Source organism: Narcine bancroftii, chromosome 11, assembly GCF_036971445.1.
Source record: "Narcine bancroftii isolate sNarBan1 chromosome 11, sNarBan1.hap1, whole genome shotgun sequence".
In the NCBI taxonomy this organism is placed as follows: domain Eukaryota; kingdom Metazoa; phylum Chordata; class Chondrichthyes; order Torpediniformes; family Narcinidae; genus Narcine; species Narcine bancroftii.
In genome coordinates, this window is record NC_091479.1 from 91,462,968 (window position 1) to 91,489,285 (window position 26,318).

The following is a 26,318-nucleotide window of genomic DNA, read 5'->3' on the forward strand; positions in this document are numbered from 1 at the left end:
CCTCAAAGGGAAATGAGGTATATTGAGCAAATTAAAAGTAGAGTTCAAAACTGAAGCAGAATCTGGGTTCAAGTCAACTTGCTCTGAACAAATAAATCTTTTAGTGATCAACATCTCCTTCGCTCTTATGGAAGGTATGCGACAGGAAATGGGTGCTTCTTGTCCAATATATCAAGAAGCCTAGCAAGCCAGTTGGCACTCGGGGAACTGGTACCACATGGTAAATTTATGTAGCAGAGATATCACTCATGGAAAAAGGATATATATCTGGCAAGATAAAAAAAAATGAAATTTTGCAAATATCACATGGAATGTTGATTGATTCCAGAATGATAAGTGCCACTTTACAAGCAGTGGAAAATGACAGAATTTGTAAGCAAATGAAACATGAATAAGAAGAAAATATTGCATGCATTTCCTTTGTTCATACTTCATCATAAAAATGCTACACCCAGAAACCATGGTTGGATGCAGAGGTGAGTACACTTCTCAGAGCTTGAAATGCAGCCTTCAGGACAGGAGACAACCTGGCACTGAGATCAGCCAGGGCTGAATCTCCTGTGCAATCTAGTAAGTACAGCTTGGGTACACACAGAGGATCCATAGTCTGTTGTGCGACACCGGCAACACAAGGTGCATGTGGCAATGTATCAAAATAATAACAGATCTCAAGACAACCTTGTGAGTCAACGACAACAACTGAACATCTTCTCTGTATTGTTCGATGAGAAGAACAGGGTGACGCCAAAGAAAGCTCCGTCTTCCCCTGAAGAACATCAGCTTGGCAAAGCTGGGGCTGAGGTGAGCAGAATCCTACCCAGGCAAGGATCCAGACGGGTACTGAAAGACTGTACAGACGAACTGATGGAGATCTTCAATATGTCACTGCACCAGTCCATCATCCCTGTGGGTTTCAAGGCATCGTACTTGTACCAAAGAGGGAGACAGTAACATCCCTCAATGACGAGGCCTGACCTCCACCATTCAAATGACTGGTGATGAAATGTATCAAAGTACATCACCCAAAGACACTGGACCCATTTCAATTTACCTACAGATGGAAAAGCTGCACTAATAATGCTGGAGCCTTAACCTTCCACTCTGCTTGACCCACCTGGAGAACAACACTTCATGCACCAGGCTACTGTTCATTGACTTCACCTTGATGTTTAATACAATCAGACCCCAGATGCTGGTGGAGAAGGCGTCCTTGCTGACACTCAACAGCCTTCTCTGTAATTGGAGTAAAAACACCATGCTGGAGAAACTCAGTAGGTCAAACAGTACTTTATATAGAAAAGACAAAGATACATAACCAAAGCGTCGAATGAGCTCCAAAATGTTGGATGTATATCTTTATCTTTGCTATATAAAGTTTGACCTGCTGAGTTTCTTCAGCTTTGTTTTTACTTTGACTATAGTGTCTGCAGACTTGTGTGTTTTACTCTCTGTAACTGGATTATGGACTTCCTAACAGAGAGATGACCATCTGTCCGGGTTGGCAGCAGAACGTCAACACCATCATGCAGAGTACTGGAGCACCTCAGGGTTGTGTGCTCAACTTCCTCCTGTTCACTCGTCTGACCCACAACCACAACGTCAGATCCAGCTCCAACAGTTTCATCAAAGTTTGCAGATGACACAACAGTCGTTGGACTAATTAGCAGCCACAGAAAAAGTAGGTGGAAAACAACGTGGACAAAACAAAGGAACTGATTGTGGACTTCAGAAGGACTCTCCACTACACATTAATAGCTCAGTAGTGGAGAGACAAAGTTTCTCAAAGTCTACTTAAGAAGTGACCTATCATGGACACACAACATCTCTTCACTTGTCAGGAAGGCAGAACGGTAACAGTCCTTCCTTAGATGGCTGAGGTAGGCAAGGCTAACAGTCACTCTTTGGTCAACTTTCTTCATTGAGCTGCCTGCATCACAGTGTGGTACATTTGCTGTAGAGCATCAGATTTAAGTTCAATCTACAGGACCATAAAAACAGCAGAGAGGTCCATTGGGGTCTTCCTCCTCCCATAGATATGATTTACCAAGATCATTGTTTAAACAGGGCTCACAAAATTGGGAACAACCCCTACCATATTGCGCGCAGCATCTTCCAGCTATTCCCGTTGGGAAAAAAAGATACAGAAGTATCAGAGCCAGAACCACCAAGCTGAGAATCAACTTTTTCCCATGAGCAGTGAGATTGCTGAACGACTGCTAAAACAACTCTCTGTGGCTCTATTTGTTAAGAATATTTATTTTAATATATGTACATAAGCACTGTGTATCATTTGTCTGCATATGTATTAAGTCTTTACATGTGTTTGAACTGCTCTGCACCATGGGCCAGAGAACACTGTTTTGTTGGGTTGCACTGGTACAATCGGATGAAAAGTAAACTTGAATAGAATGCTAATGCAACACAGTCTAGGTAAGCAGCCTAATTGATGTGGTTTAGACCAACCACAGAGAGCAAGTTGGGTACAAGTCCTGGAGTAAAGTACATGTGATCACAATTTAATTATTGCAGTTTAGAGGTGATTCAAGGAACTAATTGTGGACTTTAGGAGGAGAAAATCCAGAGAACATGAACTCATTGAGGGGTCAGCAGTGGAAAGGTTTAAGAACTTCAACTTCCTGGGTGTCATCATTTCTGAAGATCTATCCTCTTGATGCAATCATGAAGAAGGCTTGCCAGCGGCTATACTTCATGAGAAGTTTGAGGAGATTTGGTATGTCATCAAAGACTCTTGCAAATATTTACAGGTCTATCGTGGAGAGCATTCTGACTGATTGCATCACTGTCTGGTATGGATGTGCCAATGTACAGGACAAGAAGAAAACCACAGAGAGTTGTGAACTTGGATAGCTCTATCATGGTCCTCAATCTTCACTCCATTGAGGATATCTATAAGAGGCAGTGTCTTAAGAAAGCAGCCTCTATTTTCAAGGACCCTCTCCACTCATGCTGTGCCCTCTTTACTCTGGTACCATTAGGAAGGAGGTACAGGAGCCTGAAGATGAACATCTTGTTGCACAAGGACAGATTTCTGAATGGTCAACAAAACACAGACTGTACCTCACTTTCTCTTCTTTTGCACTAACATTATTTTAAAATGTAATTTATAGCAATACTTGCACTGTAATGCACCACAAAGCAATACATTTTGTGACATGTTCATGACAAATTCTGATTCTGAGTATTAGTTGAATTTTTTGGTTGTCCTGCTGGTCTAACAGAGAAAACCTTAGTCACAAACAAAAGATTGCAAAAATATATGAATAAATATCCCCAAAAATGCAGGTTTGCCTTTCTTCCCAAGGAATTCTCCAGAGCAATTTCAAGGTTATATGTTTTGATAGCTTACTCTTGTATTATTTCTCTCAGCTTTGAGTTCAGAAATTTCTTCTTCTTTCTCCAACAGTTGTTCTCTGCATGCATTTAATTCTTTTGTCAGTGCAGCAAATTCCTGTTAAGGGATAAATTTGAAATATTAATACATCTTAGACTTGTGAGTCTAATACATACCACAAAAAAATCAAGTTCTTTTCAGATGGTAATAGCATAGAACAGTGTGGTATATTCACAAGCTATTAAACATTACATGTTTCATTTCACAGAAAACAGTGAAAGCTGCATAAAACATGTGACCCAAACCAGAAGCTTGAGTAAAATTTAAAGTTGTTCTTCATTTGGTTAACAATGCAATTCTATCAATAATATTTGCATTGTCTGTTGAGAGCTTCAATTGGCCTTCCCATTCATCCTCAGCTTTCGAGGTATTCTATTTGTAGTGTTCTCCAGATCTTCTTCCCGAGATGGTTCCAAGCATTGTTCTTTCAGAAGGACGAGTTAGAAGAAAGATCACTCAACAGACTCATTTTTGCTCAACTGAGGGGCCCTCCAGACCTTCCTTAAAATTATATTAGTTCACAAAACTATAATGTATCTTTTGCTGATGCATCTCTAGCCCAGTGGCACTTTTAAGTCAATATGCAGAATATTGCAGAAGCCACAGCTTATTATTGCTAATAAGAAGTTGTAACCCTTACACGAGCAAAATGCCCCTCTGTGGTGAAACCACCATTGTGTATATTTGCCATATGTAAATGTCATGACCTTTCCTGGTTGACCCTGCTTGGCTCATAACTCCTCCCTCTTTCTTCTCCATAGAAGCGGTCATGCCACAAGCCTGCCCCCAGTTTGAGTCCGGGCGAGTCCATTTCTTGCAAATAAAAGCCTTCAGTCTCGGCAACTTCAGTCTTTGTGTAATTGATTGCGCTTCATTCTCTAAATACATTATCAAAAATTTGGTAGATATATTGCTGGAAAATAGGCCTCACAGCATGAGAGATTTCTATGCAGGAAGAGAAATATTCCTTCAACCAGCTTTTTGCTGATACTGGTTCCAATAATTACTGAATCAAATTAAGAACAAGTGAATTAGGCCCTCGAACTATTCAATTTGGGAAAATGGTTTTTGAAGTTATTAAAGACCCTTGTTTGAATAGTTTAGTAAATCCAGCTAACATATCAAGATTTTAAAATAAACATAGTGCACTTTGACTATGGTAATAATTTGTGCCTCAAGATAACTCAACCTGAAATTCATGTAGCCAATACTTATTTGTTACATGAAAACTCAGAATAATTAGATCTAACTTATTTCCCTAAAAGTCATAGTTAATTTGTGGTATGGGCATTTTGAAGGGATGTCACCCTAAAATTAGTTTTCAAGTTATTTGGGGCTAAACTGTAATTGACCACATAAATGAACTGTGGCATTCAATCAATAACAAAATAAATAATAGCATTTTAATTTTAGAGTTTGCCTTTTAAACAATTATTAAGAAAAAAAAATCAGAAAAATCAAGCTTCTCCGACAAAAGTCTACCGTTTTAAATATGATTGCCTAAAACAAGTTAAATGCCACAGATTTGAGAAATATCAAACAGGATAAAATATTGTTGCAATATTTTATTAGGATAAATCAGTGTTTCATCACGGAAGGTGTGGTACAGTGCTTTTGATACTTAGAGTACCAATTCTATATACTTTATATGCAAAAAGATACTGTATGTAGAATGACACACTAGCAAGAGGTAGTGATGGTTGCAATAGCAATGTTTAAAAGATATCTAGACAAGTTCATGCACAGGAAAGGTTTTGAGAGATATGACTTAAATACAGGAGAATGTGACTCGCTTAAGTACACAACTTGGTTGGTGTGGACGAGTTGGGCCAAAGGACACGGTTCTGTGGTGCAAAACACAATGACTAAATACAGCAGGTCTGGTTTAAATTTCCAAAAATGCATCAATTAAAGTGTTTAATTTTTAAAGTCATAGGAACCAAGAAACTGATTGGAGTAGGGTTAGTGCAGCAAAAGAAGCATCTTTGAGGAAGGACTGAGAACGTTCGGGTTTCCCGGCTTAGTCTTATTTACAAATTATGAAGATGCTGAATATAAGAGTCAGACTTGGACTCGCAGATTAGAGAATTGAACATGTTGTGCTGCAGTAATCCTGGAACAATTTTAAGGGGTATAGGTACAAGAGTGGTTGTAGAAATAAAATATTCAGGCTGCAGCCATGTCCAACCCTTATAGAAACTAGTTTCCAGAAGTGGAAATAAGAATGTATTTTGCATCTAGGACACAAGTGAAGGAGCATCCTCTTCTCCATAACCACTATTGTGCCAAATAAGTATCTGGCAAAAGACAGTAATACATAGAAAAACAAAACAAGCAGGCTTATTCCTAAAACCTTAAAGCAGCATTGCTAGATTTATATGTGAAGAACTCCACATAAGCATTTAAATTGCATTATTGCAGCTAGGAATTATATGACTAATATCATCCTATCTACAACCTATCAGTGTTCTAAACAATTCAAATAAAACAAAGAAAAAATAAGCTAATTAAATCTTAAAAGTGAAGCTTATGATCAAACTAAGCAATCCAGGACTCTGTTCATCCCTCTGTCACTGGATCCTCAACTTCATTGGAACACCCTAAATGATGCACATTGGCAACATTACCTCCTCATTGACATAGGGGCACCTCAAGGCTGTACGCTGTTGTATTTCCAATATGCTGATAACTGCACAATAAGCACAATCTATAAATTCATTGATGATACCAGTGTTATTGGCTGAACCATGGGAAAAGAGTGAGAAAACAGGATTTCCTTAGGCTCGTTAGAAAGTAGAGGTTTTGATGGGCCTTCTTCACAGTTGGCCATGATATGCTGGCTCCTGGAAAAGTTCTTCTGAAATTTAGACTCCCAGGTTAGGATCTAAGGTCTAGACATTAATCTATGTTTTTAATGCTTATTTTCCTAAATGAATTTTGAATCTGGAATTTTCTAACTCAAATGCTATGTTAATGACCTAACAAATGTTAGTCATGCATCAGCTCTAACAGCCAGCCACACTCCAGTTACATTCTGTTTATCCAGTACATGGCAAAAGGAATTACAAAATTACAGTGAAATGGATGAACATGACAAAAGTGTTGAAAAAAACAGAACCATCTAAAAAGTTGAAATACGAGATAACAGCCTAAACTATTTCCCTGAAGAACATGAACAGCATGTGAAATTTGACCTAAAATTGCATTCATAAAATAGAAAGATTTAAGAAATGTTATAATAATGTTGTAAATCATTGTACTTTGATATAATTTTATCCTCAAATTAAATAAGGCTGACAAGACAACAGAATGTTTCTGATAACCAATCATAAAAACAGCATTTGCATTCTAGTATTAAATAAATACATGGTGGTGTGGAACGAGATATAAATGGTAACATCAGTGGCAATGTAAAATGAGCAAACTTATGTGCTATGAACACATTCTTAAAATATCTCTCCTAACAATGAGATTATTAAAGGAATAAATACCAATGTGGTTCAAAGGATCATTCCTTCAACTCTCAAAATTAGTTATAAAAACATGCCATGTTAACACTCACTTCAATCTGCTTGCTCTACTGATGTGGTTAACTTCACTGTCTATAGTCTCAACTCAGTTTCTAAAGAAATCGAAGTTGCCCATGATTTAAAACCTATTAGCATCAGGTGAGCAGTTTTACCTGGGAAAAGCTATGAGAATGCATAACATGGAATGTATATTTGTTCACAATTTTCTTTTAAAAATATTTTATTTAATACTCCATACATGAAGTAACTATAATTATTATAATAATAGATATCAAAAAATAACAAATTGATTACATACATGGTTTTCACCCCACCCCAAAATTCCTCCCTCCCTCCCACCCAAAAAAATATACAAATTAAAAATGTAAATTTTTTTATAGGTATAAAGAGATAAGAAGGAAAAGAAATAAAAAAAAAAGAAACTTTGGATTGCAGAGAGAGATGTCATGCAGTACAATTTATCAGTTCTAAAATAAGCATACAGAGGAGAATTCTACAGGAGTGAGAAGGATAAAAAGGATATCACTACAAGTTTAATACCATTATTTGAGTGTATGGGCACCAAATTTGTTAAAACAGAGTATTTATTTCTTAAATTATGTAATTTTTTCCCCAAATGAATACAACTTTGAATTTCAGCCTGCCACCATGGCAGAGTTAAAGATCTATCCGATTTCCAAGTAATTGCAGTACATTTTCTCACTACTGCTAATGCTAAGTTGACAAGTTTCAATTAATAAATTGATAGTTTCAATTCAGGAGTTGTACCTTCAATATATTTCTGAATACACGGCAATTTTCAAAAGTATAAAGTTATTAAAAACTTTGATGTGATCTCTGAGAAACTATCATTGTGGTCCCATGTATCATCTTGAAGTATATGTTGTTTGTCACATCTTCAGTAGAATACAGAGATGCATGACTGAAATGTTTTTCAAGGTGCAGCAGTATTATTCAAAACTAGAGATAGAAGTTTCAAAGGTTGCTATAAATTGCCTGCATCCAATATATTATCATGTGCTGTTAAAACATTCTGCCTTTATTGATACAATTTTGTCTTTAGTCCAGAAGTGCAGTTCTGCCCACTAAGGGCAACAGAGACAAAGGCTCAATGTGGGATCTATGGCTATCTTCATTACCCATAATCCCCCATGCAGCTGGAACCGCTCTGCCGATGCCAGGGAAATGTGCATGCCTGTTGACGCCCTTCCCCCCCTCAACTCCAAGCATTAATTTAAATTCTGGACATACCTGGTTCTTCCATGACCGGTCGTTCTACTTCATAGTCCTACAGTTAGCAGTCAATTATACATCACCAAATACCAAGACAAGGTCTTGTGAGACCTGCTTGTCGCTGTTTTCGGTGACCTCTGGCACATGAAAAATTTGCACGGCACCCAGAGTCTTTACTGCAACTTATTGTATAGACTTGAAATCGGTAACAATCATTCATGGAAAACCCATAAAACTGAAGATGCTGAAATCTGAAACAAAACTAGAAATGTTTAGAATTTAGTGAATCAAATGGCATTCGAGGAAAGAAATTGATTGGACCCTTCTCCAGAACTGAGGAAGGAAGAAAGCAAGTCAGTCTAAGCAAAAGGAATGTCATAAATAGAATAAAATGAGGAACAGTTTTGAAAGGATAGGCAAACTATTTTGTTCTTTAATATTATGAAATCTTAATGATGTGTTGTCTAGGAAACTGGGACATTCTGAGTAGCCCAGAGCATACAAATTAAAAAAGTGAGAGAAATGGCATGTATAAATAGCTAGAGCAAGTTGTAGAATTCAGTATTAAATTTTGCAGGCTGCATCATGCCTAGTTGAGAAACTGTTCTACTTGTATTGGGCCTTGTTATAACAGTGCAAGAGGCCACAGATAAAGGTTAGATTGAGCGAATTAAAAGTAAAGGCAACCAGAAGCTCACCCAAAATTTCTACATCAGAAACAATTAGATAAACAAGAGCACACAATTGTCCATTCAACAGGTATCCTTCATTTCACTAAATGACATTCCTTTTGTCCACCTATTGCTCTTTCTTCTGTTAGTGAGCTCTGATGAAGGTTTTTTGACCAAAACATTAATTAGTTTATCTTTACTTAAATATTGCTTAACTAGCTGAATTTTTCGAGAATTCTCCCCATGACATCTTGAAGAACCTAAGGGCTTCGCTCCAAAGACTTGAGTTAAACTGTAGATGCAGGCAGCAATAATCTGCACAAGACAACAAGACCACATCCCTGGATAAAAGTATATGCCTATGCTCTGAAACAATTGCCAGTTGGTACTCTTCATGTCATTCTCCAATTACAGGTGTGGTTGTGTCACTGCTTAACTGTATTCCAGTCATCCTTCAAGTTCACCAATAAAAACAGCTTGGTATCAGGGTGAGATGTGATCTCACCTTCTCGCAAAGGAACAAACGCTTCCAGCATGGATGACATGAAATCATAAGGAAGAACAGTCATTCTATGAGTGTAGTCAAGTGCATCAAGCAAGCTGCAACAAGTTTTATCTGGCAGTTTGGCATAGAAAAGAAGTTGAAGGATACAATGAATTAATGTGCTGCGCAACAAGATTCCACCACCACTTCCTCTTCACCTATGACACTGTTTAATTAAGTATAGCATTTTCAGATTAACTTATTGTAAAAATGTTTGTGAGAGCCATCTAAGATAATCCTTTAAGTCTGAACACAATTTCATGGATTTTTTTTTGTTTCACAAGTCCCCAAGTGAGTGGAGAGTTGACTCCTTGTGCTGCAGCTACATTGGCTGATGGTACAAGTAGTGTGAAAAGGCAAGGTTGCTATGAATTTTATCTGTCTGATCATTCTTTGTTGGTTTTTAATCTGCAACCAAGGTAAAATAATTTTCCTCAAAGGTGGTCACTCCTTCCCTGACAACCCATCACCATTTTAGACCATAAAGGCCAGAAGACATAGGAGCAGGAAGAGGGTATTCAGCCTGTTGAATCTGGCCATCATTTAATCACAAGCTGATCCATTTTCCACTCAGTCCCACTGCCTGGCCTTCTCCCCATAACCTTCGATGTTCTGGCTAATAAGAAACGATCATTCTCTGCTTTAAATACATCCATGACCTGGCCTCCACCTGTGGCAACAAATTTCACAGATTTACCACCCATTGGCTGAAGAAATTGCTATGCATTACTATTCTATGGTGACACCCTTCGATCCTGAATTTGTGGCCTAGAATCTCCCACTATGGTAAATATATCTACTCTGTCCATGTCATTCAACATTCAAAATGGTTTCAATGAGATTCCCCCCTCATTCTCCAAAATTCAACAGGCAAAACGCTGTCAAAAGCTCCTCAGATAATAATCCATTCATTTCCAGAATTATTCTAGTGAACCTCATTTGAACCCTCTCCAACATCCGCAAATTTTTTCTTAAACGAGGAGCCCAAAACTGCTTACAATACGCCTAGTGAGGTCTCACAAATGCCTTATAAGCCTCAACATCACATCTTGCTCATATTTGATTCTTCTTGAAATGAATGTCAGCACTGAATTTGCCTTTTTCACCACTGTCTCAACATATAAGTTTACCTCGAGGGTATCCTTCACAATAACTCCTAGGTCCCTTTGCACCTGGGTATTTTTCACTTTTCCTCCCATTTAAAAAAAAATCTTCCAATTTTTTTTTATATATCAAACGCATTGACTGCACACTTTCCAACATTATATTTAATTTGACACTTCTCTGCCCATTCTCATATTCTGTCTACAACCTTCACCAACCTCAATATTTTCTCTACACTACAGGCTGTTCCACCTATCTTCGTATCATCTGAAAACTTGGCCACAAAGCCATTCATTCCATAATTTAAATCACAACTTAAAAGAAGTGGCCCCAACACCAGCCCCTGTGGAACACCACTAGCAACTGGCAGCCAACCAGAATATGATCCTTGTATTCCAACTCTCTGCTTTTAGTCAATCAGTTAGTGCTCTATCCACACTAATACATTTCCTCATCCTGTTAAGTAGCCTCATGTACAACACCTTTTCAAATGCCTTCTGAAAATCCAAATGCACAATTTTCAGCCTGCATGTCACTTCCTCAAAGAATTCTAAAAAGTTTGTCAAGCAAGATTTCCCCTAAGGAAACCATGCTAGCTTTGGCTTATCCTATCATGTGCCTCCAAGTTGTCTGGAACCTCATCCTCTTCAAACAACTCCACTGATGCTAGTCTAACCACCCTATCATTTCTTTTTCTGCTGCCTCACTCCCTTCTTGAATTGTGGGGTGACATTTGGCATTTTCCAGTCCTTTGAGATCATGCTAAAATCTATTGATTCCTGAAGGATTATTACCAATGCCTCCACAATTTCTACTGCTGGTCTGGGAGACATCCACCCTTAGACCATTCAGTTTTCTGAGCATCTTCTCCCTTGAAATTGTAATTGCACTCACTTCCTTTCCTGGGTATCCTTCAAAATCTGGCATACTGCTAGTATCTTCCATAGCGAAGGCTGATGCAAAATACTCAGTTAGTTCCTCTGCCATCCCCTTGTGACTTCTCTCGCTTCATTTTCTGGCCATCCTATATATACTTTCACCTCTCTTTTATTCTTTATATACTTTTTAAAAAATGTTTTTATTTTTCACACTATGAACCATATTGACCAAAATACACATAAACATTTCCCTCTTGAATATACACAGTGTCATTTTCTCCCCTTTCCCCCCTCCCTCCTTCCCACCTCCCTCCCCACCCACTAAACGTTCAACATATACAATACAATAAACCCATTAAACAATGTCATCACACAATGAAAATAAACAAGAAAATTGTGTCATCTACTTTTCCACACTGGGTCAGTTCATTTCGTCTTCTTCTCATTCTGTCATTTTAGGTGGTGGAGACTATCAGATTTAAAACCAGATTGGACCAGATTAGAGCTAGATAAAATAGGGGAGAAGGTACCTGAACATATACTATACAAGTGAGATGAAAAGCTGGTGCAACATAGGAATTCTTTATATACTTGATGATGCTTTTTAGATCGCCTTTGATATTATTTGCTAGCATATTTTCATACTTCATTTTGCCTTAATCTGGACTATTGTCTTTGATTGTGTGGTGTGATATTTGTCTTGAAGACAATTTTAAAGTATATTTTGGCCTTCTTGTTTACTGAACAATTGTTTTTAGCATGTAGCTGTCATTCTATGGAATGAATGTCTACTCCACTTTATTTGAGGTTGAAGGTTGATTATCTAGCAAAGATGTTTACCTCCCTATGGATTTGGAGTCGAGTGTGGTGATCTCCTTGTCTTACATTGAATGTCTTTTGAAGAAAAATATGGTGATGATATTCTTAGTTTTTCAAGCATTTTGCTTAAAGTCACCCAAGTCTCACATTGTCAAGATTTCGGATTACCCAATCTTTGTAAATCAAGTGTCACGTGGTGGCATGGATATTCAACACCTGATGAGGCAGACTGCCAAGAGTGAAGTTGGGATAATACATAATATGCTGAATTTTCATATTCATAATATTTGTTCCTTGGAAGAGATGACTGCTGAGACAGACAAAGTTCTCCACCTTTTTGATTTCCTCTATCAATGTAATTTTTTTTGCAGACTCAGCTGTTAAAATGGGACTATTCAACATTGTCCGGTGCACTCTGGCATAATTTTTTCCCCCCAATTACCACCATTTTCAGATCTAAGCAGCAAGAGATCGAATGAGCTCAATCTCCCACAGGGATTTTGCCTCAACAGAAACATCTCAATAGTGCAAAGAACTGTTTATAGCTGGATAATGGATGGTTCTATCAGCAGGAAGAAAACACTCCTCTGATAATCCAAATGAACTATGATCTTACACTATTAACAATGAACCAGTCTTGATGACAAGGTGTAAAGTTGATGGATTCTTTGCAACTTCCATCATGGCTTCCCAGTCATGTTGTGTTGTATTTTGAGGTGCACATGTGAATAGTTTCTCATTGTGTTGTACTTGGAAGATCCACAAGTGTTAAAGCCTTTGGGTGTTGTATGACCATTTCTGTTATTTGATTTGGCAAGGTTTCAACCCTGGGAGAAGATCATAATCCATGCACTTTCCTCTAGACATACCCTCAACAGAAACAATTTCAAACTTGAGAATGATCTTCCCGCTCAATGATCTTCCAGAGCTGCTTGTACTGGACAAAAGAACACAATTTAATCAGTGCAGAATTTATCAGCACAGCTTCACAGCACTCAGCCTCAACAAGTCTGGAGGAAGAGCCAGTCCAGAGAGTGAAAGATTGATTGAAAAAGATTCAAGGAAGTGAACCTGAGCCAGAATTTGTTCACTTCCTATTTAACTTCCTAAACTCTTTAGGCAATCCCCTGGGATTAGAGACAATTTTCTATCAATAATATTGTGGATCCATTAGTAATCTTGGAAGAGAATGTGGAACAACAGACACTTCCATAGATGGCATGGAATATCCAATGGGGCATGTCAGTAGTTTGTGAGGTAGGTTATTCCTCTTTCAAACCTCTACCACTGTTACTCAAAAGGTTTGTAAGATACTTGCAAGAGTATTTTCTTTGTTAATCATTGCAGTTGCATGCATTTATGGATTTGTCATGAATACCATCTGACATGGTAAATGCAGGCTCGCTCTTAAGTTTTAAGAATAAATTGGATAGATAAATTGGGAGATGTCTGGAGAGTTATGCAATGGGTGCCGGTCTAGCGGAATGATATTTCAGCACAGACTCGAAGGGCCAAATGGCCTGTTTTCTGTGCTGTAGGATTCTGTGGTTCTATTAAATGATCCTCAAGAATTGAACTGGCTCTCACTGAAGTAAAATCTGATGATTTAAAAACTTATTCTTAAACAAGTTGCTTTCCAGATAAGGATGCATTGATTGGAATTCAGGATGATCGAAGAATCAAGACAGGAGAGGTGTGGAGGGGCGGGGAGTGGGGGAAAGAGGGAAAGATGTTTTGCAGAATTTCAATTTCAGTTTGTGTCTTCAATCTATCAAAGTGGTCTTGGTAGAAATCTCTCAACAGTTACAGCTGCAAATCCACACCGAGAGCAAGTCAAAGATTGCATGTGTAATTGACTATCAAAATTTCTAAGGGTTTGTTATTTAAACATCTGGATTTTTAAAAATGAATCTGTTTGCCTTGGCAGCCGGTGCCTCATCTTTGAGCTTTCTGGGCATTGCACTGATGTCTCTCAATGATTCTCCTGTTTGTGCTGCTATATTTTAAAAAAACACTTCCTGAACTTGATTTCTCATTTTAGAAATAGATATTTCCAGAAAAATGTTGTCATTAATGATGCCAGGCTCTCTGCCTTCAACATGAAAGGAGTCTCACCACAAATTCAGAATGAACAATAAATGTTGATCTTTACAGTGATGTGCATGTCTTGAAACATTCATAAATACATTTAAAAGAGAAAGGGACATTAATTTTAATAATAGCCTAAAATGCAATAAACAAGTATAGATTAATCACATACTGTGCAACTCTTGTCACAGGGTGGAGCAGTACCACAGTCAGTTCATTTCTCCCTTGTTACTTGCATAAACCATTTAAAAGCAAATATCACATAAACATTAAAATCTGACAACCACTTTGTAACTATGCAATTTTATATGCAAACTGTTGTCTGCATCCTGCATAAACAAGATGGATGAGGTTTAAAGGTCATGTGAAGTAAAGGAGGAGTTTGGCCAAATGAAATGTCTTTCCTTTTTCCCTAGTCTCCTTTCACACAAATATGATAAATTCTTACTTCGTCCCTTATCATATCCAATTAACACCTTTTCTTGGTCTGGATTCTACCCCCAGCATTGACTTTCTGCTTCTGGCTCATCCTTATTTCTTGAACAAGGGCTCAGGCCTGAAATGTCAGCAATTTATCTTTGCCTTTTTGGATGCATTTGTGCTTTTTTTTTAAACAACAATATTCAAATAACCAAAGTAAAATACCAAAGACTCTGAGAAGTTAATTTCCATACATTTCGAAGGCTTGTTTGATAATTATAGGCAAAATGGAAGATTAAATAATTAAAACACCAATGAAAGCTAAATAAATCACAAATTATCTCATATGCTACCACTCAGAGCAATACTTACCTGCCTATTTTTAGGAATCTAAAACAAAATGGAAGTATGTGCCTCTTTGAAGTCAGAAGGTATAATTGTACTTTTGAAATGAGTAGATTCGGTGAGCAATTATTTTGCAGACAATTGTTGGCAGTAATGTGAAACACATTTGTAGAGAATAATTAAAAAATTGCAAAGTACTATGATTGTATCAATATTAAGAGTTGATAGGTGCATAAATGAATTTTCCATGCAATGGACGAGTTCTCAATTATTCCCAACAACCCTCTCCTTTTCCTATGGCACATTTTCATATCTAAATGCAGGGGATACAAAATCTGACTCATAAAATCAACCCTTTCACATCAAATACTGCTAATCATTCAAGCAGCCTTACATAACCCTTTCAATTTAGTACATCGCATTTGAAAGTCTTAATGTACTCTTCTCTGCAATGGATTGATTAAGCAGATTACGTAATATCTTCTGTGACCTAAAATCCAAATTCCATTTTACCTTTTTTTATGCTGCTTGAAGAGCATCTCATCTTCAATTCAGCGCATTACATCCTTAGGCTCAACACATTCCATATAATTATTCCGATATTCCAATTTATTGATCTTCTAAGCTGTTTGTGATATTTTTGTCCCATGACCATCCTTCTCTCTCTGGCTTCCAATCTAATTATAGACCTTCCTTTCTTTTCATCCCTCCTTCTCTACATTTTAAAATTAGCCTCAGCATCAACTTTTTTTCTTATGGTTAAAGGTTGTTGTCTAGAAATGTTAAATGTCTAAAATAATGTTAATGAATTATTTGCAGGGAATACAGTATTGTTCCACAGGGAACATGCAACCATTTCAAGGATGAATTATATTAAAAAAATGAAGGCTAATAATATTCTTATGCTTTGTTGAATCTAAAGATTAAAAACTGTATTTTGATATTTATCACCACCACTAATAATTTTACATTCCACATAAAATCTCAAAACAAAAAGTACTATTTGGCCAAAAAGCAATGAAATAACTCTACCAAGACTCGTGAGAATGTGGATAAAATAGGAAATGAGACATTAAAACATTGAAGAATAATGCAATTAAGGAAGTTTACTTCGCTGAATAGTTTCTGTGGTGTAATGAATTAGTGGATTCTTCCATAACTGCCTCCCCTCGAAGCCTCATGAAATCCAACCGTCTAGAAACCATTGCTGCACTCATGCTGTGGACTAGAAAACTCCAACGCGTTATTCACTCCTGCCTATGCTGTGGAGATATTTCAACACCCTATTTCTCGTTCATCTGACAAGCTGCAAATCAGAAATATAAATGGAATTTTCACTCCTTAGCCATCTCTGTGTCATGCTACATGCATTATTTAATTTTTTTAAATTAAATAAAAACTCCATCTCTTACTTTCAACTAGTTTCCTTGAGAACCCATTTTCAAATTGTTATCAGAACTACAAATGGACAAATAGTCTCCTGACAATTTTTATTGCATTTCATTAACAAAATCCAATCTTTCCACACAAAGTAAAGGAAAATAAATAACTTAATGTATAGCTTGACTACATTTTCTTACATTGAGGAAACATCACTGTCCAACTTTGAATTTATCAATATGCTTTGACATGAATCAAAGGTTCTAATTTAAACACGGGTTTCTACTGGTTTAGCTCAATGCAGCTGGGCAAGGAAGACTGCATTTAACTTCAGCATTTCCAAGTATACTGAACATGCACATAAATAATTAATAGGTTGCCAGCAGTAATAAAAAATTCAGTGTTCAATGTGCTAATTTATGTGAGATTGCTTTGCACCCAAGTAAAAAATGTGTGAAGAGGAAGTATTTTTATCCTGCTGCTTCATGAGGAGTGTTTCAAAAATCTAAACTGACAATGAATGTTATATTAAAATCTAAAGAGTTTTCAATTCCCCACCCCATCGCTGCACAATGGTCATGAAATCAATAGAACACTCTCTGCTGGAAAAAAAATGGAGAAGTGGAGGGGCACACACACACACACACAAAAATCAGAAAGTGATCAATGAACTCCCTGGGCCTGCTCTGCCATTCAATTAATAAATGTTTCAACTTCATTTCTGTGGCCTATCTCCAAACCTATCCATCTCAAACCTGGGGTTTATTTAATGATGAATTACAGAAACTCCACAAAGTTCTGAAAGAAATTGCTCCTCGGATCAGTCTCATTGTCAGCCTCTAATTCAAAGGTCGAGCAAACTCTGGACTCCCATTCTTATCTCAATCTCACTGGAGCAAATTATGTTATATTTTATTTTGTATATAGATATATTTTAAAGGAGATAAATAGTGGCAGTTTTTTTTTAAAGTTTAGGTCACATACAGATACAAACACTTCATTTAAAATGCTGGAGCTCTGCTCAAGCCAGACAGGTCAGGCTCTGAGTCCCTTTGCACAAACTTTGAAGAAGGCCTACAAGAACTTCACAAGAAGGTGTTAATTGGACATGCTGTGGAGTAATGAATTATTGTTTTGGAAAGCAACAGATGAACAAATTGAAAAGATTGGGTCCAGTGCCACAGTCTGAGTGCAGTTTGCTGTTCTAAGAGGTTCATGTGGTTTTCTCTGAGTGAGAAAGAGAGAATACAGTTCTACAGTTCAGCAGCAGAAGCTGGGACTGGAACATGCAAGCTGGCAAGTTTGTGGAGAAACCCCATTTTGAAGACGGGTTGTGAGTTCCTAGTTCACCCAGGGCAAAGCCCTTGTGGCCTATACAAGAGGAGATGGCTGGCTGTATAATGTTTCACTTGAAATAAGGGAAACAAAAAGGAACTCTGTAGTGACCTGAAAGAAAGAGGTTATCATCTGGGAAACCCTGATGGGGCAAGTTTCGTCAACAAGACACTGAAGTGGCTGATCGGAAGGAACAAGTTGTGGGTGTCCAACGAGCAACAAATCTCTCTCTGAAAATCGACAAGAACCTTCCTGAGAAATAGCCATTTACTTTTCAAGCACCAAAACCTGGTGAAATTCATAAATGTTAAATTCTGGGCACAGTATAAGAATTGCCTGATATTGGTGAACTTGGCGGAGTGAGAAGCGAGATTGGACTGTGAATCAAATAACTTTTCTGAACTTGCACTCACGTTACATAAAAGTGCGCTAAGAATTAGAAGGGGGTCAAGTTAATAGTAATAAGTTAAAGTTTGATCCCATTTTCATGTTTAAAGATAATTAAAAGCAACTTTTGTTCAATAATCATTTGTCTTGTTGAATTTCTATTGCTGCTGGGTTTTAGGTTCCTCTGGGCTAATAACATCACCAACATTGGTGTAGTTATTCTCTCTCCTTTAATCCTGTTTTTTCCAGATTATGCTTTTGGATATGACAAGTTTTGAGCAAGCAATATACGATTTTTAAAAATCTCACCAGACTATCTAAACCTGGGGTCCTGATATTAAAATGTATTTTCTGGTATTTATGCACACAGTCTCTTCCCTGTCAAGCCCTTTCAGAAGCATGCATCTTTCAATAAGATAACTTCTCAATCTTTAAAAGTCCTGAGAATAAAGACCTACTTACCATCTCAGGCATCAATCTTGTGAACCTCTATTTCACCACCTCTAAAGGATAACTGAATTGAAATAAAACAAAAACTGCACAAGAACCCAGTCTAATTACAACAAGATTTTCTAAGTCTGGCACTTCATTGCCATTGCAATAACAGTTAACAGCCAATCTACCCTTCTAAATATCTGATTCACCAACACACAACTACGACCTCTGTTCCTTGACTTTGTCTAAATATCAGAAGTCAGGAAAACACAAATGCATTTCAATAACACTATTAAAAGCCTGTTCTATAATGAATGGATCTTGGGTCCCTGATGAGGGGAAGGGAAAAACTATGGTATAATTACATGTGTGCTAAAAAAAAAATGACACTGATTATAGGAATTCTCTCTTTATTTTGGAGCTAATTTCAAGAGTTTCCTTTTGTCTTTGAAGATCTAAACCTAGATCATAAACAAAGACTCACTTGCCCAGTTCATACAGCAGAAACATGCGACTGAACCCAAGTTTTTAGCCACTCAGCAAGACTTACTGCAAGGAGGAGGAAATTACCATCCAGAACAATTTTTTTCTTTCAGGCTTGACCTCACCAAGACTTCATCACATATAGACTACTTTAGAAATTTGTATAGCTAGTTTTCAAATACTTTCTGTTACCTGATCAAACGTTTTAGCAAACATATTGAAACACTGTTGATTTTCAGACCGATATGTTTGAGAACATTATATTAATGCACCATTTTCCACATCTGTGGCCTACCATTGCTGAATCCATAATGATGAAATGTGAAGCTAAAACTGCAATATGAGGGGAACAGCAGATCGTTCCTCAAAAAAAAACTGAAATCGAGTCTTCAGGGATATTATGTCAATATATATTTTTATGCTGTTAATATCCACATACAAAAGCGATGTATTAAATATATTTTTTTTACAACAAAACATCTGACAGGGTAACTCAATTTTCCACCACAAAAAAAGCTTTGTTTGCAGGTGCAGCAGGTAATATGGAAGTCAAATAGGTTGTTCGCACCCATTGTTGGAGGGATTTAAGAACAGGGAAGTTCTGCTGCATCTGTACAGGATAGTGAGGCCACAAGTGGAGCAGTGTGTGCAATTCTGGTCTCCTTAATTGGGAAAAAGATATGCTCAGAAGTCAGGAAAACACAAATGCATTCTAAGCACTAAAATAAAAGGGGTTTGCTCATGAGGAGAGATTGAGCAACTATTGGTGTACGTGATGGAGGAGGCGAGAGGACTTATAGAAAGAAAATTGTAAAACAAATCCCCCACAGATAAGGTAGGAGGAGGAAGGGTTGTTTTCACGGACAGGGTGAGTCGAGATCGAGGGGACTTAGCCTCAAAATTCGGGGACTGACTGAAGCTATGTGATCACCAGTTAAAAGCAAGGACCGTAAGGGTGGACACAGACATACTTGGATAACTAAGGAAATAAAGGAAAACATCTAACCAAAAGCCTGTGCATACAAAGTCTCCAAAAGCAGGGGGAATGTAGAAGATTGGCAACATTTTAAAAAGCAACAAAGAACCACAAAGTGAAAAAAAATGGCATAAAATATAAAAACAGACAGTAAAAGTTTTTTTAATAATTATTATTATAAAAAGGGTGGCTAAAATGAATGCGCATCTCTTGGAGGATGATAAAAGGGAATCAGTATTAGGTAATGAGGAAATAGCGGAAGCTTTAAATTAGTAATTTGCATCGATCTTCACAGTGGAGGACACGTCTACCATGCCAAAGTCAGAGGAAGTGAGAACCTGGATACAATAATGATCACAAAAGAAGGGGTGCTGGGCAAACACGTGGGTGAAAGATTGTTAAATCTCTGGCCCTGAAGTAATGCATACAGGGTATTGAAAGAAAAGGCAGAAGTTAAAGTTGACACTTTGGAGATAATTTATCAAAATTCTCTGGACAGGAATGTCACTCCAGTTTTCAAAAAAAGGATGTTTAAAAAAAAATCAGGTAACTACAGGCCAGTTTGTTTAACATCTGTAGTAAGAAATAGGGAGGCATCTGGAATGAATTGGAACCATCAGGCACTCAAAGCATGGATCTAGCAGAGCAGGTCTTGTTTGACAAACTTACTGGAGTTCTTTGAGGATACATCGAGCTCATTCGATACAGGGGAACAGATGGACGTTATTTGGATTTCCAGAAGGCATTCAACAAGGGGCACATCCATAAGATAAGGATGCATAGAATTAGGGGTGATGTATTCACATGGGGATAATCAATAGAAAGCAGGGAATGTTTTTCTAGTTTTCAATCAGTGGTGAGTGGTGTGCAGAAGGGCTCGGCCAACACCTATTCACAATATACAGGAAAACTCCTGGTATCTGGCACCAATGGGGATTGAATTTGCTGGTTGCTGGTATTGCATGTTGTGTGGATTGGCAAACTGACTGCTAATTTTAAACGTTCGTATTTTTTACTTATTTATTTTCTGCATTGTTTGCCAGTTGCTTGAAGCTGCTGGTTGCTTGAATTCTAGATAACAGGGATTTTACTGTACATTCATGATTTGAAAAAGGTGACTGTGTGTAGTGTATCAAAGTTTGCTGATGTCACTAAATTGACCAGAAAAGAAATTGCGCAGAAGATATGGACAGTCTCCAGAGAAATACAGATAGGTTAAGAGAGTGCACAAGGGTCTGGTAAATGGAGTACAATGTTAGTAAATGTGCCGTTATTCGCTTTGGAAGGAAAATGAAAGTTCAGATTATTACTTAAACGGCAAGCAATTGCAGCACGTTGCTGTGCAGAAGGACTTGGGAGCGCCGGTAGATGAATTGCAAAAGATTGGTTTGCAGGTACAGCAGACTAGCAAGAAGGCAAATGGAATGTTGGCTTTCATTGCTAGTGGGATTGAGTTTAGGAGCAGGGAAGTTATGCTGCAACTATACAGAGTACTGGTGAGGGCACATTTGAAGTACTGCATGCAGGTTTGGTCTCTTTACTTGAGGAAGGATATACTGCATTGGAGGCAGTGGAGAGGAGGTTCATTAGATTGATTCCAGCCTATGAGGAGAGATTGAATCAGCTGGGACTGTACTTGCTGGAATTCAGAAGGAGAAGGTATCTTATAGAACATATAAAATTATGAAAGGAACAGATAAGATAGAGGTAGGTAAGTTCCCCCCCTCCCCCCCCCCCCCCCCCCCTGGGTTGGTGAGATGAGACCTTGGGAGCATAGCATCAAGAGTTAGAGTGGAGATGAGGAGGAACTGCTTTTTCCAGAGAGTGGTGAATCTATGGAATTCTCTGGCCATGAAAGCAGTGGAGGCTACCTCAGTAAACATATTCAAGACAAGATTGGTCAGATTTTTGTTGGGGAATTAATGGATATGGTGAAAAGGCAGGTAGGTGGAGATAAGTCTATCATTGGATCAGCCATGATCTTATTGGATGGCGGAGCAGGCGCAACAGGCCAAATGGCTTGTTCCTAATTCTTATGTTCTTACCACATTTGGAAGCAAACAATTCCACTCGTAATGTCTGGTCATCTTTTCTCCATGCTGATTTACCTATTATTTGTCTAGCTATCAGAAATAATAGGCTTAAATTCTCATAGCATCCCCCTGAAACCCAACAACCATAATAAGTCAGAAATTTCAAGACTCCCATGTCAACATTCTGCTTAATTGAATATGAACTTGCTGAATTCCCAGTGGTTCTCTCCACTGAACCAGGTTTGATCTTTGAATGCATCGCAATGTCAGAGCCATTCAAAGTCCTTGAGAGTTCCGGTTTGTCAAAGAAATTACCATTACTGTAGCCCTTGTTTTCAACATCCTGGGGGGGGGGGGGAAACCAATGACCAGAAATTTAAAGGGACAAACCAGTTAAAATTTGTGGCTACAACAGCAAATCAGAGGCTGGATATTCTGTTGCAATATTCTGTTCTGACATCCTAAAATCTTTTCATTTTCAAGGATCATGTCACTTGCCTGGATCTATGTAGCTCTAATATTTCTCAAGAAACTCATCCACATCTACGATTTTTTTAAAAAAAAGGTGACATCACAGGAGACGGCTCCGCTGCTGCTGAGAAAGTGTGGTATGGAGACACAGAGCTGCTCCACAAGGTCCTACTGCCTGGTCCACATTCCGATGGCTTTGTACTGGCTTTAAACAGTCTGTTAAAGTGTGTTTTTTAAAAATTTGCAACTACAGGTTCTGTACTCAAGATCATTGCAGTGTACCATGGAGGACTGGTGACTCCGATATACCAGAGATGGACACTAGAAACTGGAAGAACACTCCCCATTGAGAAGAAGCATAGGATATGACCCTACAGTATGGTGACCACGTCAGCAGACCAGCAAGGGGTTCAGCGGCTGAAGGATCCACCCAGGCTGTGGGCGACTTGTAGTCTAAGGACTCTCACTCGGCTGCGAGCTGCTGGAAACTGGGTCATGGGAACTGGATATCACACTGGGATTCAAGAGGGTCCCAAGGACAAGAAAGGCTCCTAAAGGACCTGAGGGGTGAAGGCTTTCTGATTGCGTCAGAGGTTTGAATCTGGAGCTCATGTTGCCAATGGTTTGAACAGGAAACTGTTAGCCCTGAAGCAGGGCTAACATGTCATTACCCCTAATTCTATGCATCCTTATCTTATGGATGTGCCCCTTGTTGAGGCTGTGAGTGCACTAGAAGCAACTCCACCAACACTCAGTGTTTCTGCGGGGACTCTCTTTTGCTTTTCTTTCTTCTACTGTTAGGGTGCTAGGCAATGCTCATGGCGACTCTGCCTGACAGCAGACATAAATTGAAGTGCATCATGTATATTACATTTTTAATGTACCTGTATTATTATGTGACAATAAATGGAAACTTTGACCAAGCAACCCACTATCAATACACTTAAACATTTATTCTCACACCACCAGCATAAAGTGGCTGTAGTAAATGCCATTTACAAACTGTGCTGCAGTTTCTCACCCAAGGTACTACAACACTTCCCAAACCTGCAAACCCCACCACCAAATTAGAGGTAGCAATGCCCAGAACCTAAAAAAAGAATAGGAAAAAAAATAAATCTTTCATCATTAAGAATGGCAGCTTTGTTGGCTATTAGATTTTTTCTCAGCACTTGAAGGTAGGACTTGATCTGGCCTCCCACAGTCCATCAAGTCCACCATAAAATAGATTAGCATGGTATTTTCAGTGTACACTTGTCAATTTCATCCACTTCGAGGTCAACTTCCACCCCTATATCAAACTCACCTGCTCCATCTCCGACAACACTCTCCCCTTCCTGGATCTCTCGGTCTTCATCTTGAGAGACAAGCTTTCCATCAACATACATTACAAACCTTCGAACTCCCATAACTACACTTTCTCACACTCTGTCTCCTGCAAGGGTTCCATCTCTTTCTCTCAATTTCTCTGTATCCGCCACATCTGCTCCCAAGATGAGGTCTTCCAGTCCAGATCTTCTGAAATGTCTGCCTTCTTCCACAAATGTTGCTTCCCTTCCACCTCCATCAACTCAGCCCTCACCCACATCTCCTCCATTTTCCGGTCATCTGCTCTGGCTGCCCCTGTCCACAGATGAAACAAACCTAAAATCCCCTCATTTTCACTTGCCACCCCACCAGCCCCTGCATCCAACACATTAAATGCCAGAATTTCCTGCATTTACTATAGGATCCTACCATCAGACAGCTTTTCCCTTCTCCTCCCCTCTCTGCCTTCTGTAGGGACCTCTCCCTCCATGATTCGCTTATGAATTCATCCCTCCCCACCTTCCCCTGTGGCCACAGAAGGTGCAACACTTGCACTCACATTGATGCACCATCAATGACTCCAAAGACTGGAGTTGTCGAGAAACTGATAGGCTTTTATTAACTATAGAATGGATGTATGTCCACGTTGGTTGACTGCCCCGAAATGAAGAGTGGGCTGTGGTACAGCTGCCTTTATTCAGGGTCAGTGGGAGGCACCTCGAACCCAGTCAGCAAGGGATATGTCCTAGAACATCCAAACATATATACAGTGGTTTACCACACTTTATCCCTTGTTTTTAAAAAAAGAATCTGGTGGGATGAAATGATTTAAAAGTTCTTACAGATTAAGTCTTTCTGGTGGCCTGGTCTACCGTTGCGACAGTCGTAGTCCCAGCTGCAGTGCAGGTGTTGAACTTTGGTTGGTCTGGGACACCTGTACGTTGTTGTTGGTGATAGCTTCGTGTATGAGTGACACTGGATCTGACATGTCCTCCACTGGAGCAGGGCTAACATGTCATGACTTTGGTGCATTGTTTATCATGGTAGATGAAGGGTGTGCAGGGTGATCAGTAATAGTCTAGGGGACTCCCTGAGGGTGCCAGATCCTGAATGGAGACTCCCAAAGAACCACTGCATAGAAGTAAAACATAGAATTCTGTGGACACCGCGATTGAAGTAAAAACACACAATGCTGGAGAGACTCAGCAGGTTTGAATTTCAAGACTGAAACATCAGTTACATATTTCTGCCTTTGCTACATAATGAACACTGTTTAGCCTGCATAGAAACTGCATGATATCCTTTTTTGATGAACTAAGCCATTGTCTGAAGTTTTAGACTATCATAAATATTACTCTTATATTTCACACACATTTTTACACCATCCACAACCTCTAATCACCCTATTTTTTTTTAAAGTACAAATTCAATAATACAGTAACTTAACAAAGAATTTTCTTCCCAACCCAACTCCCCACAAAAGAAAGGAGAAAAATGAAAAGAAAGAACACCTAATTCTACACATATAATATTACTAATATATATTACCCCCTCCATAAATCTTCGTCCGCGAAGCCAAGCCAAAGAAAAGATATAGTATTCATTAACCTTTTTTATAATTACTAACTGAGAGAGGTGGGCAAGGTGGAGGATGTGGATTCATAAAATCCATATATGGTGCCCAAATTTTATAAAAGTTTTCAATTCGATACTTTAAACTCTAAGTAATTTTTTCTAAAGATGTGATAGTACAGATCTATCACCAATGTACATAGTGTATATAGTTACAGTATCTAGACTGTGCTTACAGCGATTGGCTGAGAGCTTAGCCACGCCTACTGTCTGGGCCTTAAAGGGTTGTGTCCCTAGCCAGGTCGGATCATTCCGGACTGGTCGGCCACCTGTGAAGAACTCCGGTCTTTTGCTAATAAAAGCCTTGGTTTGGATCAACAAGTCTTTGGTTCTTTCGACGAGCTCTACAAAAGGTATACACTATTCACCCTATTTTATCAAAATAAACTTCTGCTCTAACCCCAATGGTATTTGCCAATTCTCCACCACCACACAAAGTACAATATTCTCTGTGTCAAGGACTCTCACTACCTCAATCTACAAGATAGTAATCACTCTACATTCATTTTGAGTTGACCATTTGAAAGCATTATTAGCATCTGAAAAGAATATTGGAGAGGGGGGGGTGGGAGAGGCAAAATTAACAGGATTACAAAGAGAAAATGTCACAGGAAAAATTAACGAGATAATTGGATTGCACCACTGACATGGAATTAAAGGTACAAAATGCTTCTTTCAATGCTCAATGGAAATATTTAAAGAGACAAAAATTAAATAGTTACTCAATATCCTTCAACTTCTTTATTTAGGCAATTACAGTGAGCAATTGGAGGGAAATTTCCCACATAGGCATGAGGCTCTTGAGAGTGCAATGGGAGAGCATCCATCTTCTTA

At 38.4% G+C, this 26,318-nt stretch overlaps 1 protein-coding gene across 1 annotated transcript in view; it reads right to left on the reverse strand.

Moving 5' to 3' along the window:
* Positions 1-26,318, reverse strand: part of ppfia2 (PTPRF interacting protein alpha 2) — a 203,094-nt gene that overhangs the window by 138,615 nt on the left and 38,161 nt on the right. Inside the window, exon 2 of the mRNA XM_069904026.1 lies at positions 3,368-3,469. Within this exon, the coding sequence (XP_069760127.1) occupies positions 3,368-3,469 (102 nt within the window). The remainder of the gene's footprint in view (positions 1-3,367; positions 3,470-26,318) is intronic.